The 14,119-nt window shown below is 45.4% G+C and overlaps 1 protein-coding gene across 1 annotated transcript in view; it reads left to right on the top strand.

Moving 5' to 3' along the window:
- The window catches only part of ADCY10 (adenylate cyclase 10), an 803,671-nt gene that overhangs the window by 18,627 nt on the left and 770,925 nt on the right, over positions 1-14,119 (top strand). The window contains exons 2-3 of the mRNA XM_033944139.1: positions 6,290-6,394; positions 13,691-13,729. Of these exons, the coding sequence (XP_033800030.1) occupies positions 6,290-6,394; positions 13,691-13,729 (144 nt within the window). The remainder of the gene's footprint in view (positions 1-6,289; positions 6,395-13,690; positions 13,730-14,119) is intronic.

The raw sequence follows: 14,119 nt of genomic DNA, 5'->3' as shown, positions 1-14,119 counted from the left end.
CTTTTATAGGACACTATTGGAGGTACTGCTGTCTGTATCACAAATCCATGAGTCTCAGAAAATCTTTTTGGGGGATTTTAACTCTATACTAGATCCGCTTCTGGATTCCTCTAAGGGATCAACTCACACCTCCGGTAGGTCCGATAATGGGCTTGCCACTTGGTTGGAGGCTTTGGATCTAGTGGATGTCTGGCGGACCCTACACCCAGGGGAGCGGGATTTCACTCATACGTCTAAAGTGCATAATTCCTCCTCTAGAATAGATTAAATTTTCCTCTCGCGCTCCTTCTTTTATGCGGTTCATGCGGCTGAGATTGGAGTACTGGCTCTCTCGGACCATACCATGGTGTGGATGGACATCAGCTTCTCGGCTGGCGCCCTGGGAGGAGGGAAGCACTGACAATTCCCGATAGAGCTTTATTTGGACCCGGACTTTAAATCTTACTTGGAACAGCAGTGGCGGGACTATGTGGAATTTAATGGGGACCATGTGGATAATGGAACTTTGTTTTGGGAGGCGGCCAAGGTGGTGCTCAGAGGGGCAGTGATAGCTTACTGTGCGCGCCGTAAGAAAATGCTTGCGGAAAAAATCTTGGTTCTTGAACGCAAGGTACGGGACAGTAGAATTTTGGTCCTTTGGAACCCTACCCTGTCTCATAAGCATGCTTTTCAGAAGGCCCAGTCAGCACTCCACGCACTTCTTCATGAGAGGGCCCATAAATCCCTTTTCTATTATAAGTACCGATTACACCGTTTTGGTAATAGGCCGGGTAGAATGCTGGCCCAGATGACTAAGGCGAGGCGGGGTGCCACCTTGATCACCTCGCTTAAAGATGATGGGGGAAGGTTGGTCACGGATCAGTCTCAGATGGAACGGCTTTTTGTTACCTTTTATAGATCTCTATATACAGCGGAAGTAGTGGGTCGAGAGGCTCAGATTTGGGCATTTTTGGACGCTTTGCCCTTACCTAAGCTGTCAGCGGCGGACTCGGATGTCTTGGCTTCCCCCATAACCCGAGAGGGGTGCTGGATGTTCTCATGCATCTCCCTCTTTGTAAATCTCCAGGCCCGGACGACTTTGGGGGGGAATTCCATCATCTTCTTCAGGGGTATGTGGCTGATCCGTTACGGGGCTATTTTGAAAGCGCAGCTGAGGTGGGGCAGTTTCCTCTGGGAGCGAATCGAGCGCTGATTACGGTATTGCCTAAACCGGGAAAAGACCCCTTGCTTGTGGGCTCCTATAGACCTATTTTGCTTATTAATGTTGATCTAAAAATTTTAGCTCGGGTTCTGGCTAATCGTTTGGCCCAGTTTGTTCCCTCTTTGGTGGGTGCAGATCAGGTAGATTTTGTGCGGGGGCGATTAGCAGGTCACAATGTTAGGAAGCTCCTCCTTGCTTTGGCCCATTGTGTTTCTCGGCAGCAACCAGCGCTGGCTATTAGTTTTGACTCCGAAAAGGCCTTTGATAGAGTAGAGTGGGCTTTTTTATTCCCCTTGTTGCGATATTATGGGTTGGAGGGGTTCTTTATGAGAGCTCTTGGAGCCCTTTATTCTCACCCAATGGCGGCCGTATTGGTTAATGGGGTAGCTTCTCCAGACTTTGTGCTCCAGCGAGGCACTTGCCAGGGCTGCCCCTTGTCCCCTCTGCTTTATATATTGTTTTTGGAGCCTTTGTTGATTTCCCTTCGATGCCATCCTCAGATAGCTGGAGTAGAGCTGGGGAATTCCTCTTCTCGCTGCATGGCTTTTGCCGATGACATTATGGTAATGTTGACTGACCCAGTTTCAGGTCTCCCTAGATTATTGGAGATGTTTCACCAATTTGGGGTAATCTCGGGCCTCAAACTCAATGTGTCTAAATCGGAGGCACTTCCTCTCCATATTAGTATCTCGCATGCGTGGGCTGATTTCCCGCTCCGGGAAGCACCACAGCAGGTAAAATATCTGGGGGTTCTGATACCGTCTTCCCTCACACGACTCTATGAGATCAATGTAAAGCCCCTGCTCCGGAGCACGGTGGAGCTCCTCCGCTTGTGGGGTGATTTGCCGGTATCCCTTGCGGGGCGTATATTTTTGTACAATATGATGATAGTCCCTCGGTGGCTTTATCTGTTTCAAACTCTTCCGCTGTGGATGCGGACCGGGGACTTAGCTCTGTTGTACAGTGCTTTGAGGACTTTCTTGTGGCGTGGGCGCCAGCCTCGGCTATCTCTTCGTATTTTGATGTTGCCTGAGTCGCAGGGGGGATTTGGACTGCTAGACATTCGCACTTATAATCTGGCATGTGGGACTAGATTGATTCGGGACTGGTGTATGGAGAGCTCCTCTTTTTTAATGTTTTCTGTGGACAGGGATTTTTTACACCCTATCTCTGGGTTGTTTTTGCTGCATGCTCCTGCTGCCCAGTTGGACTCTGTCTACAGGGGACATATTGTTTGGGCTTATATGAGACACATTTGGAAATTACTATGTAAGCATCTGGGCATCCACTCTAATATCACTCCTCTACTCCCGCTGGTGGGTAATTTGCATTTTAAACCGGGTAATGACAGCAAGGTATTTCGGATTTGGCATGCCCATGGAATTCGTAGACTAGGGGATGTTCTCTCCGATGGGGGCGTTCTTCTTTCCTCTGCCGCATTGGGGTCGCTGTATGGGCTGGATAGGGTGGATACTTTCGGCTACCTCCAGCTCCGACATTATGTTCTTAGCTTCTCTGGGGATCGATTGAGCGGATCGGTGGCACGGGATCTTGGGAGGTGTTTGGCGTTGGGGGAGGATGCGGCTCCACGTCTTCGATATTATGTTGCTGCTCTGGGCCCCCCTTTACAGACCGAATGAGCTGATTGGTTGGCAGGGGTGTGGAGTGCTGACTTGGGCTGCATAGTTCCGTCTGAATTGATTTCTCGCTGCTTTGTCTATGTACGCACCATATCATGTAACATGTTACATAGGGAACAAGAATATAAATTCCTTCACAGAGCTTTTATTTCCCCTCACAGAGCACACCGGGCCGGTATTGCAGATCATGCGGGGTGTCCCAAATGTCCTATTAATCCTGCTTCCCTGGGACATATGTTTTGGGAGTGCCCCTCAGTGGGAGCCTTTTGGCAGTGTGTCTGGACCTACTTGTCATCATTGGTTCCTGGGATCCCGAGATGTAATCCCTGTGGCGCTCTTTTTTACCAAGAGGCGGAGCTTCCTGGGTGCACTGTTGGGCAGCGGCAGTTGCTTTATAAGGCCCTTTTGTTGGCTAAGAAAGCCATTTTGACTTTTTGGCGAGAGCCGCATGCTCCCTCTTTCTCTCGAAGGCAGGGGTCCCTATATGACTTAGCCCTCTTGGAAAGACGGGCTGCGGGCACTCGAGATGAACGCAGGTGGTCTCGCTTTCAGGATATATGGGAGGCATATTGGCTGACCCTTCCCCATCGCGAGAGGAGTCTCCTATTGAACTGTTAGCCTATATTGGGGTCTTCTGTCCTCTTAGGTACTTTCCCTCTTCAGGCTCCTTTTTCCGTGGATTCTATTCAGGGATTCCTTTCTCTTTCTGTTTCTTTTTCTCTTCTTCTTCCCTCTGGACTTAGTTCTCCTCATTCTTGTGTGTCTATTTTCTGTCTCTCTTTGGTTCATGTTTTGTCAATTTTTGTATATTTGTTGTCTATTTTGTATACTTCATCTATGTCTACCACAGGTCGGGAGTAGGGGTAGGTGGGGGGATTGGGGGGGGTTGCATCCGGTGTTTCAGGTGCATTTTGCTGTGTGTTTTGGTATTGGGGTGTTCTGCTATGATTTTGGGGGGGCTTTAGAGGGTGTTCCATGGAAAACTGTATTGAGCACCTCTTGTGTTGGAGCATTCTGATCTTCCTTGTGTTCTTGCCTTTTGCTCTGTATGTGCCCGATAGGGCGATTTTCGCTGGATTGCTGGATGTTCCTGTACAATGTTCTGTTTTGTGTATTCTGGTTTGCTCAATAAAGAAATATTATGAACGAAAAAAAAAAAAAATTAGTTTGAAGTGAGAGAGGCAGATACATGCCAGGGATGCAGTTAACTTTTTACCGCGACAATGCTGCAAAGTGTGTCCTGATGACTGGAAATAAAATATGTGGATTAATCTGGTACAAGCCAATTGGATAAGTTAGTTATGTGGTTAACTCTTGGAATTCTGAATATACTCACCTATTAACCAGCTTAGGTAACCTGAATTTCAGACCACTAAATAGTACCCTCCTTTACTAAGCCACAATAGAGATTTTACTGCAGCCTGCATCGCTAAATGCTCCAAAGCTGCTCATAGAATTCCTGTGAGCATTGGAGTGGCATCGGAGCACTTAGCACCTGGGCCGCAGTAGAAACTAGTGCTGCCTGATTCAGGAAAAAAATTAATTCGATTCAGCCTATTGAATCGATTTTCCGATTCGATTCGATTTAATTTTCCTGCCCAATTGGGTAGTTTTTTCCAAACATCCTGGTGGGTTTATTTTATAGCCTCTTCACCCTCTTTGCCCTCTCCTACCCACACTGGTCCTTTGGTGTAAACAAAATAAACAAAAAATACTTTTCCTTTCTCTATTAAATCCTAGCTTACGTTTGCGGTCCAACACCAGCTCTGGCAGGATACACATTTCAAATCTGACATATTGTAATCACAAAACAGAAAATAAAATTATTTTTCCTACCTTTTGTTGTCTGGTCATTTTTTCAAATCATGTTGGTCCCGGGCTCTGGTTGTCTTCTGATAATGCTCTCCTTCTTTTTTCTTTCTCCGTGCTAACTATCCATCTTCCATCTCTGTCCTTCCCTTCTGTTTCCCTTTCCTCCCCCGGAGGTCTGGCATCTTTCCTTTTTTTCATTTTCATCCCCCTGCAGCTGCAGCGATGGACCCCCACCATCCACAGATCCACCATCTCTCCTTTTCTCATCTACCCTTTCATCCAGCATCTCTCTTCTGTGTCCCTGTTCCTATGCTCCCTCCATGCCCAGCATCTTATCTCTCCCCTTATCCAGCTTCTTCTTTCTCTCTTCCTTACCTCCTGTATCCCCTTCCCCAGGTACAGGCTTTCTCCTACTACCTCTCCTGCCATCCTGCACACTGCCTACCTACTTTGGAGCAGTATCTGTCCCTTTTGAACCCTTCCCCTTGTGGTCTTGCATTTCTCTCTCCATTAGTCCAGCACCTCTCCTCTGCTTTTCTCCCCCTCTTTTTGGTTTGGTCTCTCTCTTCCCTTCACTTCACAACAGGTCTGGCATCTCCCTTCCCCTCTCTTACTCCTTCCTCCTCCTCCTCCTCCTCCCTCTGCACAGGCCTGCCTCCCCACTGCCAAAGGAACTCTTCCTCCTCCTCCCTCTGCACAGGCCTGCCTCCCTGCCCTGAAGGCCTGCTCCCCGCCGCGAAGACCTGTGCCCCCCCAAAGGCATTTTCTCTCTTCCTCCCTATCGCAAAGGCCTGCTCCCTCCACGAAGGTCTGATCCCCCCGCCGCGAAGACACTTATTTCCTCCTCTCTGCCACGAATGCCAGCTCCCCCCTACGAAGGCCTGCTCCCTCCCCCACTGAAGGCACTCTTTTACTCTTCACCGCGAATGCCAGCTCCTCCCAGGAAGGCCTGCTCCCCCCCCACCAAAGGCACTCTTTTCCGCCGTGAACGAATGCCTGCTCCCCCCGCAGCCTGCACCTTCCCCGCTCTTACCTCCTTAACGCTAATAGGGAAGCCTGCAGACTTGCTGGTGTTATAGCGATCCCTGCAGCTGCCCGTGGTCCTCAGCGGCACGTTCTCTCTGCCGCGATCCTGCCCCTGATGTCAGAGCAGGGGCAGGATCGCGGCAGAGAGAACGTGCCGCTGAGGACCACGGGCAGCTGCAGGAATCGCTATAACACCAGCAAGTCTGCAGGCTTCCCTATTAGCCTAAAGGAGGTAAGAGCGGGCAAGCTGGGGGAGGCCTTTCTGACCGACCCTCCCCCCTCAAGCAGGAGCAGCAGCAGACGGCCAGCAAGAGACAGCGCTGCCGCTCCTGCTTTAGGAAGGCACGGGGGAAGGGTCAGCCATTGAATCGGGAGGCCGATTTTTTTTTTTTTTAATTGAATCGATTCGCCTGATTCAAATCGGTGAATCAATTTGAATCGTGAATCGGGCAGCACTAGTAGAAACCTTAGTTTTCATGTATTTTTTTTCCTCTCATTTTGATTTCCTTCTGTTGAATTTCACTACATTTATCTTTTTGGATATATTTAACTACAACTGTGAACTGTTTGTATAATAGATTTTGATAATTTTGGAATTCTTTTGGTATAGGTTTCACTGCACTGACTGAGAAATTCAGTAGGACTTGCAAGAAAGGATATGGAGCTGATGAATTAACAAGGACCCTAAACAAGTACATTGGAAGCATTGTTAATCGTAAGTACTCCGATATCTTCAGAGTCTGATGAAGTCACTCTGTCTCCCAAAATTTTCATTCTTAGCGTTTCATGTTTGTGTGTTGTACAGCACATTAGTGTAAGGGCTCTCTTATTCCTAGGGTCTAGGAATTTTTATTGGCAGGATTCAGGAACATGGAGGAACGATTGGGAGGAGAGAAGATGGTCGTGGGAGGGTGGCTAGAAATAGATTGAAAGAGAAAATAAATGTGGATAAGGTGGAACAAAGCAGGTTGTGCAGCCAGTTTATTAAAGCTGAGATAGTGGGAGGAAGATACAGCAGATGATGAAATAGATTGCTGACAGTTGAGCTTATGGTAGAGAAGTTAAGCGATACCAGATCATTTTGGCGGTCCAGGCAGCAAGTTGTGGCTGTCTGGTAGCCTGGGTTTGTTTCCAGTGGTCCGAGCGAGTTCATGACCAGGAGTCTCATAACCAGGGCCGCCATCAGAAATTTCTGGGCCCCTTACTGAGCAATCCTATTGGGCCCCCCACGCACCCCTTCCCCCCCACCCCGACCCCCCCCCCTTCTTCCATGGGCCGAATACACACATACTTTTCTGCTAATGCTCCACCTAAGCCAGTCCCGTAAAATCTTCTCACGTCCATTGGGTGATTTGGCATAGAGGAGATATTCATAAAAAGAACGTCCGTCAAGATCTTTACTCATTGACTGTGCCATTTGCTTTAAATCATCTTCCATCATTAATCCAAATTGCACAATTCTTTCTCTGTCTTTGTCCTGAATGGCATCTGGCCACATTGCTGGATCCTTCCAGTCAACAAATTTATGAGCAGGCGCGGAGAACGCATTTTTAAACAAATGTAGTTTATCCTTGTACTCCTTATGTAATTTTAATCATCTATGGCAGGGATGTCAAAGTCCCTCCTCAAGGGCCGCAATCCAATTGGGTTTTCAGGATTTCCCCAATGAATATGCATGAGATCTATTTGCATGCACTGCTTTCATTGTATGCTAATAGATCTCATGCATATTCATTGTGGAAATCCTGAAAACCCGACTGGATTACGGCCCTCAAGGAGGGACTTTGACAACCCTGATCTATGGATATGTTTGTATGTTTATTGTTCAAATGGTTTTATTTATTTCCCCAAATTTATTTTTGTTATACGCATTGAAAATATTTGATATTGTGTTTAAATCAAAATCTCAATAAACTTGAAACGAGTGCCCGTGAGATTGTGGGAGGGTTAAATACTCAAAACTTAGAAGAATAACAATTTACTTAAAGTTTTTGCTACGCCAGCTTTCTGGTATCTTTACATACAGTGGCATACGTAGCATATGTAACACCCGGGGCCCATCATTTTTTGGCACCCCCCATCTGTAAGAAAAACATGATTTTTTAGTAACAAACCACACGTCACACATGAGTACCTAGGAAAAGGCAGCATCTTACATATTGCAGTGAGCAGTACATCAATACACCCATTGTAAAACTAAACAAGACAGACCAGCACAGATCAATCCTACACCGTCAATCCTAACAGAAAACCATGTCTTTCGAACACACAGAACACAGAAAACACCTTCGCCTAGTATGGAATATGTCATCACAAACTAACCCCTCCCTTTTTACAAAACTGTAGTGTGGATTTTAGCCATGGTGGTAATAGCTCTAACGCTCATAGAAGTCTGAGCATCAGAGCTGCTACCACCACGGCTGGCGCTAAAAAACGCTCCACAGTTTTGTAAAAGGGGGGATAAAATAGAAATACACAGTTTCAACGCTCTAGCTCAGAGGTGCCCAAACTTTTTGAGCTTGTGAGCTACTTTAAAATGACCAAGTCAAAATGATCTACCAACAATAAAATTAAAAAACACAAAGCACACTATACGCTGAGAAAATGTTAATTATCATTCCTATTCTGGGTTTTTTTCAAAGAGGTCAAGGCAGATGACTCTATGCATTGTCACCTCAGTAACAACCATACAAAAATAGACAAATATACCCTCCATCCTTTTTATTAAACCACAATAGCAGTTTTTAGCGCAGGGAGCTGCGCTGAATGCCCAGCGCTGCTCTTGACGCTCATAGGCTCCCTGCGCTAAAAACCACTATTGCGGTTTAGTAAAAGGGGACCATATTGTAAAATATAGACAGCAGATATAAATTTAGAACTGTGCATAGTAAGTGAAGGGAAGTTTTCATCTCTGGGAATTTACCCAGTTAACTATTAAGTTATTTGGGCAAATTCCTTTGAAAACTGTGGTAATACTGCCTCCACTTTGCTAAATTTAAAATAAAATCATTTTTCCTACCTTGTCTGGTGATTCCAAGAGTCTCTGGTTGCACTTTCTTCTTCTGACTGTGCATCCAATCTTTCTTCCCTTCTATCAGCCTGTATGCTTTCTCTCCTCCACACCTCATTCCCTCCCCCAACTTTTTCTTCCTCTCTCCCTGACCTTTCTTTCTTTTTTTCTATTTCTCTTCTTTCCTTCTGTTTCCCTGCCTGCCCCCTTTCTTTCTTTCTCCCTGCTGTTCCCCAAGTCACTGCCACTGCCGCTGCCATCGGGGAACAGGACCCACCAATGGATAACAGGCCCCAAAGCCGACGCCGACGCAAGCTCTCCCTGCTTCGGACCGATCAGTCTTCCTCTCCCTGATGTCAATTCTGCTGTCGGAGAGGAAGTTCCGCCCAGCCAGGCAGCGATTGGCTGGCCCGAACTTCCTCTCCGACTGCAGAATTGACGTCGGGGAGAGGAAGACTGATCGGCCCGTGAGTCCTGGGTGATCGACTCACTTTGCCTAGGCGAGCTACTGGCACTCTTTCCTTAGAACACTGCCTAGGACCCTGGGGGAGCCCGGGCCCCCTGTCAGCTCCGGGCCCCTGAATGCAGGACTGGTAGTACTGCCCTGATGGCGGCCCTGCTCATAACTAGTAGATCAGAAGGTTGCTAAAGGTGCTTCTTATCTCTCAGATGCCATGTATGTTCTGTTGCAGGTTTCGGCCAAGTCTATGGCTTTTGGAGTGACTTTTCGCCGTGGCTTCTCCTTGGTTTTTGGCCAGGTACTAGTGACCTGGATTAGCCATTGTGAGAATGGGCTAATGAGCTTGATGGACCATTGGTCTGACCCAGTAAGGTTATTCTTATGTTCTTATGCATTTAAACGTCTTTATCATATCTCCCCTCTCCTCCAAAGTAGACAGATTGAGATCTTTAAGTCTGACCCCAAACATCTTATGATGAAGACCACTGACCATTTCAGTAACCTTCCTTGGAACCAACTCCATTCTTTTTATATCTTTTTGAAGGTGTGGTCTCCAGAATTGTACACAAAATTCTCACGAGTCTTATACAGTGGCATCAATACTTCCTTTTTCCTACTGGCCATACCTTTCCATATGCACCCTAGCATCTGTCACCTTTACAACCTGTTTGGCTATCATACTATCACACCCAAGTTCTGATTTAATCAGGGCTATTTGAAACCGTCTTTTAGGGCTGTATGAAACCTTTTAGGGCTATATGAGTCAGATTGATATAATTTCCCATAGGCATTTGCTGACATTAGTTATGCCAACTGAAAATGCTGATTGCTAGCAATAGCTATGCTGACATTTACCATTTGAAATATCACCTAAAATCCGTATACCTGCTAACATCCAATGCTTCCAGATGACCTTAAATCCCCCAATTTGAATCTTGGAGTTTAACCATATAGTTTGATTTATCGATTTATCAATTGGAATAGATGTTAAATTACTAACATATCTTAGAGTTTTCCATGTATCCATAAATATTCTGTTTTCTTTATACAATCTAGGCATTTTAATGCTAAGAACATGACATAAATGTAGAGGGAACATGAATCGCCATTCCAACCACAACCAGTCTGGGGTATTATCAATGAGCTCTGGGAGGACCCAATACATACCCTGGCGCAAAATATAGGCTTGATGATACCTATAGAAATTTGGAAAATTTACCCCACCTTCCATTGTATAGAGGATACCCTAAGAAAGTTATTAGAAAAGCTTTTAAGAGAGCCAAGTACTGTAATAGAGATTGGCTGCTGGCTCAAAAGGAAAAAGATGGAGAAACAGAAGACACAATCACCTGTGTTATTAGATATAATGGTTTAAGTAATCTGATAACCACCACATTACATAAATATTGGGATATTGTCACAATGCATCCAGCAATGAGGAATTTGAAATTAAGAATAGCGTTTTCAAGAGAAAAAAATTTAAAGGAAATCCTGAGAATGGGAGAGAATTCTTCAACCCAAAGAGATTCGTTACCACCAGGTTTCTTTAAGTTCCTGTCATGCAATATTTGTGGCATATGTACACAAACGAAGACCTTCAAACATCCAATAGATAATAAAGAATATGTGATAAATCATTTTTTAAACTGTAAATCCACATTTGTCATATATTTGATGATCTGCCCATGTAACAAGATATATGTGGGGATGACTACGAGATCATTAAAAATTAGGATACTAGAACATAAATCCAACATAAAATGTTCTAGATTATCTGAACCTTTGGTACAACACTGTTTAGAATATCATTAGAATATCATTGTATATTATCCTATACATCTGGTTTGTCTTACTTTTAAAAATACTGGAAGAGGACTGTTGAGTGTACAATATATTGGAGGTAGCTGTTCCTAATTGTGAGGTTCAGCCATATATCGCCTTCTCTAAGGAAGTGAGGTGAAGTTTTGGACTTGTCAGGACCCAATACATACCCTGGCGCAAACTATAGGCTTGATGATACCTATAGAAATTTGGAAAATTTACCCCACCTTCCACAATTGGTTTTTGTAAAGATACTAAAGCAATTCTAGGAGTTTTGCCCAGCCAAACAAATTTTGTAAGAATTCTGTTTAACTTTTTTTTAAAAGGACCCCTTAAAAAAACTGGTAACCCTCCCATCTGATAACAAACCACAGGCAATATCATCATTTTAATAATCTGAACTCTCCCCCACCAAGACAAATGTAATGGATTCCATTGCTCACACATTTCTGTTACCTCCTGCAACTGCAGGAACTCCAGTCATAACCCAGGCACTCTCCTGAAAAGACTTTGCTCGAATTGTAACCCGGGCACTCTCCTGAAAAGTAACCTGAGTCGTAACCTGGGCACTCTTCTGAAAAGACTTTGCTCAAATCAACCATTCGTTTAGATACGGATGAACAAGAATACCCTTCTTGCGTAAGGCTGCCGCCGCTACCACCACCACCATAATCTTGGTGAAAGTCTGCAGAGCTGTGGCCAGACCAAACGGAAACGCACAAAACTGATAGTGCTTTCCCAAAAACGCAAAGCGAAGGAAACGCTGATGGGAGGCCCGAATTGGAACATGCAGATAGGCCTCCATCAGATTGAGAGGTCAGAAATTCCCCCAGCTGACAGCAAGAATTATGGATCTCAGGGTCTCCATATGAAAAGATGGAACCCGGTGCGCCCTGTTGAACCCTTTCAGATCCAAAATGGGCTGAAAAGACCCCACTTTCTTGGGCATCATGAAATGAGAATATCTGCCAGTGCAACGCTCCTGAGGAGGCACTGGAGCCACTTGCATTGAGGTCAAACAACCTTTGTAGTGCCTGATGAAAAGCCCACTTCTTCCAAGCCACCTGACAAGGAGAAGAGAGGAAACAATTTGGTAAGGTCCAGGAAAACTCCAGATCATAGCCATCCTGAATCACTTCCAGGACCCACTGATCCATTGTGTCTCAGCCCACCCTGGGAAAAATCCTGCAATCGGGCTCCCACTGGCACCAGGTAAAGGGCCAGCAAGAAGTCATTGGACTGGGCAAGCCTCTGGGGGAGTAACGCCCCCCCCCCCCAGTGGGCACCCTAAAAGGACTGCATGCATTAAAAAAAGGGACCCCTGGGAGGAAAAGAAACTGAGTCAGAGGCAGGATCGCGGCAGAGGGAAGACAGCTCCTGAGGCCTATGGCAACCTGCAAGGATTGTTAAAGTACTGGCGATCCTCTCTGCAGGATGCTCCCTGCTAAAATTCGGTAAAGGGATGTGCGGGAGGCCAAGGAGAGAGCCGGACAACACAGCACTTCCCGACTGACCCTCCCTCCTCACCCCCTAAAGCAGGATTGGCAGCGGCCGGCCAGCAAGAGGCAGCATTGCCGGTCCTGCTTTAGGGGGCGAGGGGCGAGGGTCAATCATTGAATGGGTAGGCTGATTTTTTTTTTGGGGGGGGGCTTAAATTGTATCGATTCACCCGATGTGAATCGATTTGAATTGGGCAGTACTAAGTCTTCGGCTCTTACCACAACAGGCGCTTCTGTCTCCTGTAGTGCGCTAAGCTCCATCCCCCGCCTGGCTCCGCGATCACCTGGGGTTGCCTGAGCGATCGACCGGTTGATCGTGAACGATGTATTGGGCACCCCTGGTCTACAATGATACCCAGATCCTTTTCTTGGGTGCTAACCCCCAAAGTGGATCGTAGTGCATGAGTCATGTCTCTTTCATTTGAAAGGAGGGCATAGGATGAAGTTAAGAGGTGATAGGCTCAGGAGTAATCTAAGGAAATACTTTTTTACAGAAAGGGTGGTAGATGCATGGAACATAAGAATGGCCTTACTGGGTCAGACCAATGGTTCATTAAGGCCAGTAGCCTGTTCTCACGGTGGCCAATCCAGGTCACTAGTACCTGGCCCAAAACCCAAGGAGTAGCAATATTCCATACTACCGATTCAGGTCAAGCAGTGGCTTCCCCCATGTCTCTCTCAATAACAGACTATGGACTTTTCCTCCCAGAAGAGATAGTGGAGGCAGAGACTGTGTCTGAATTCAAGAAAGCCTGGGCTAGGCATGTGGGATCTCTTAGAGAAAGAGAGAATGGTTACTGTGGATGAGCAAGTTGGCTTTTACCTGCTTTCATGTTTCTATGTTTCTAAGTAATACCTTGTATTTTACTTATTTACAATAAATGTACTACAATGAAATGCTAATTTATGTATAAATACTTGTATAATCTATGTTAATTTGTGACTAATTGAGGATTTTTATATAGGCAGAATATAATAATTTCAAACAAATAAAAACTGAAATGGGAATTTTGAGTGATTTGGTCATTAAGTGCAAAAAATTGCAAATTACTAGATATATATTTTTCTGTAAAATTCTTTATCTTCCAAAAAGTTGCAGGAAACTGATTCGTTGTGAATGGTTCTTATTTCCACAGTGTGCAAAGGAAAATCGCATTTGTATGTCTGATCCTTCTCTAAAAGTATTCTTTCATTAAGCAATAGTTTTGTTCTTTTTTTCAGATGTGCTGATGGCAGGTGGGGACATTCTGAATTTTGCAGGTCTGTACCTTTCATACCTAATATAAAATTATATCCGTAGATGCTAGTAGAAGGGACTCAAGAGACAGAGCTGTTGACCTACTTAACAGACAGCAATAGACAATGTTGAAAAGGTTTGCCAGGATGATTTTGAGAGTTGTTTGTTTGTTTTTTTCATGAACAAGTTATGGCACACATACTATTTATCCAGATAAATACCTACCTTGGAGAGGGTGAACAACCTGTCCTTATCTACTAAGTCTATCCCCTTCAGTACCTTGAATATTTCGATCATGTCCCCTCTCAATCTCCTCTGTTCGAGGGAGAAGAGGCCCAGTTTCTCTAATCTTTCGCTGTACGGCAGCTCCTCCAGCCCCTTAACCATCTTAGTCGCTCTTCTCTGGACCCTTT

The sequence above is a fragment of the Geotrypetes seraphini genome, chromosome 5 (genome assembly GCF_902459505.1).
Source record: "Geotrypetes seraphini chromosome 5, aGeoSer1.1, whole genome shotgun sequence".
Taxonomy (NCBI): domain Eukaryota; kingdom Metazoa; phylum Chordata; class Amphibia; order Gymnophiona; family Dermophiidae; genus Geotrypetes; species Geotrypetes seraphini.
Note: the sequence above shows the minus strand (reverse complement) of the source record. Positions and strands in the feature narration are given on the sequence as shown.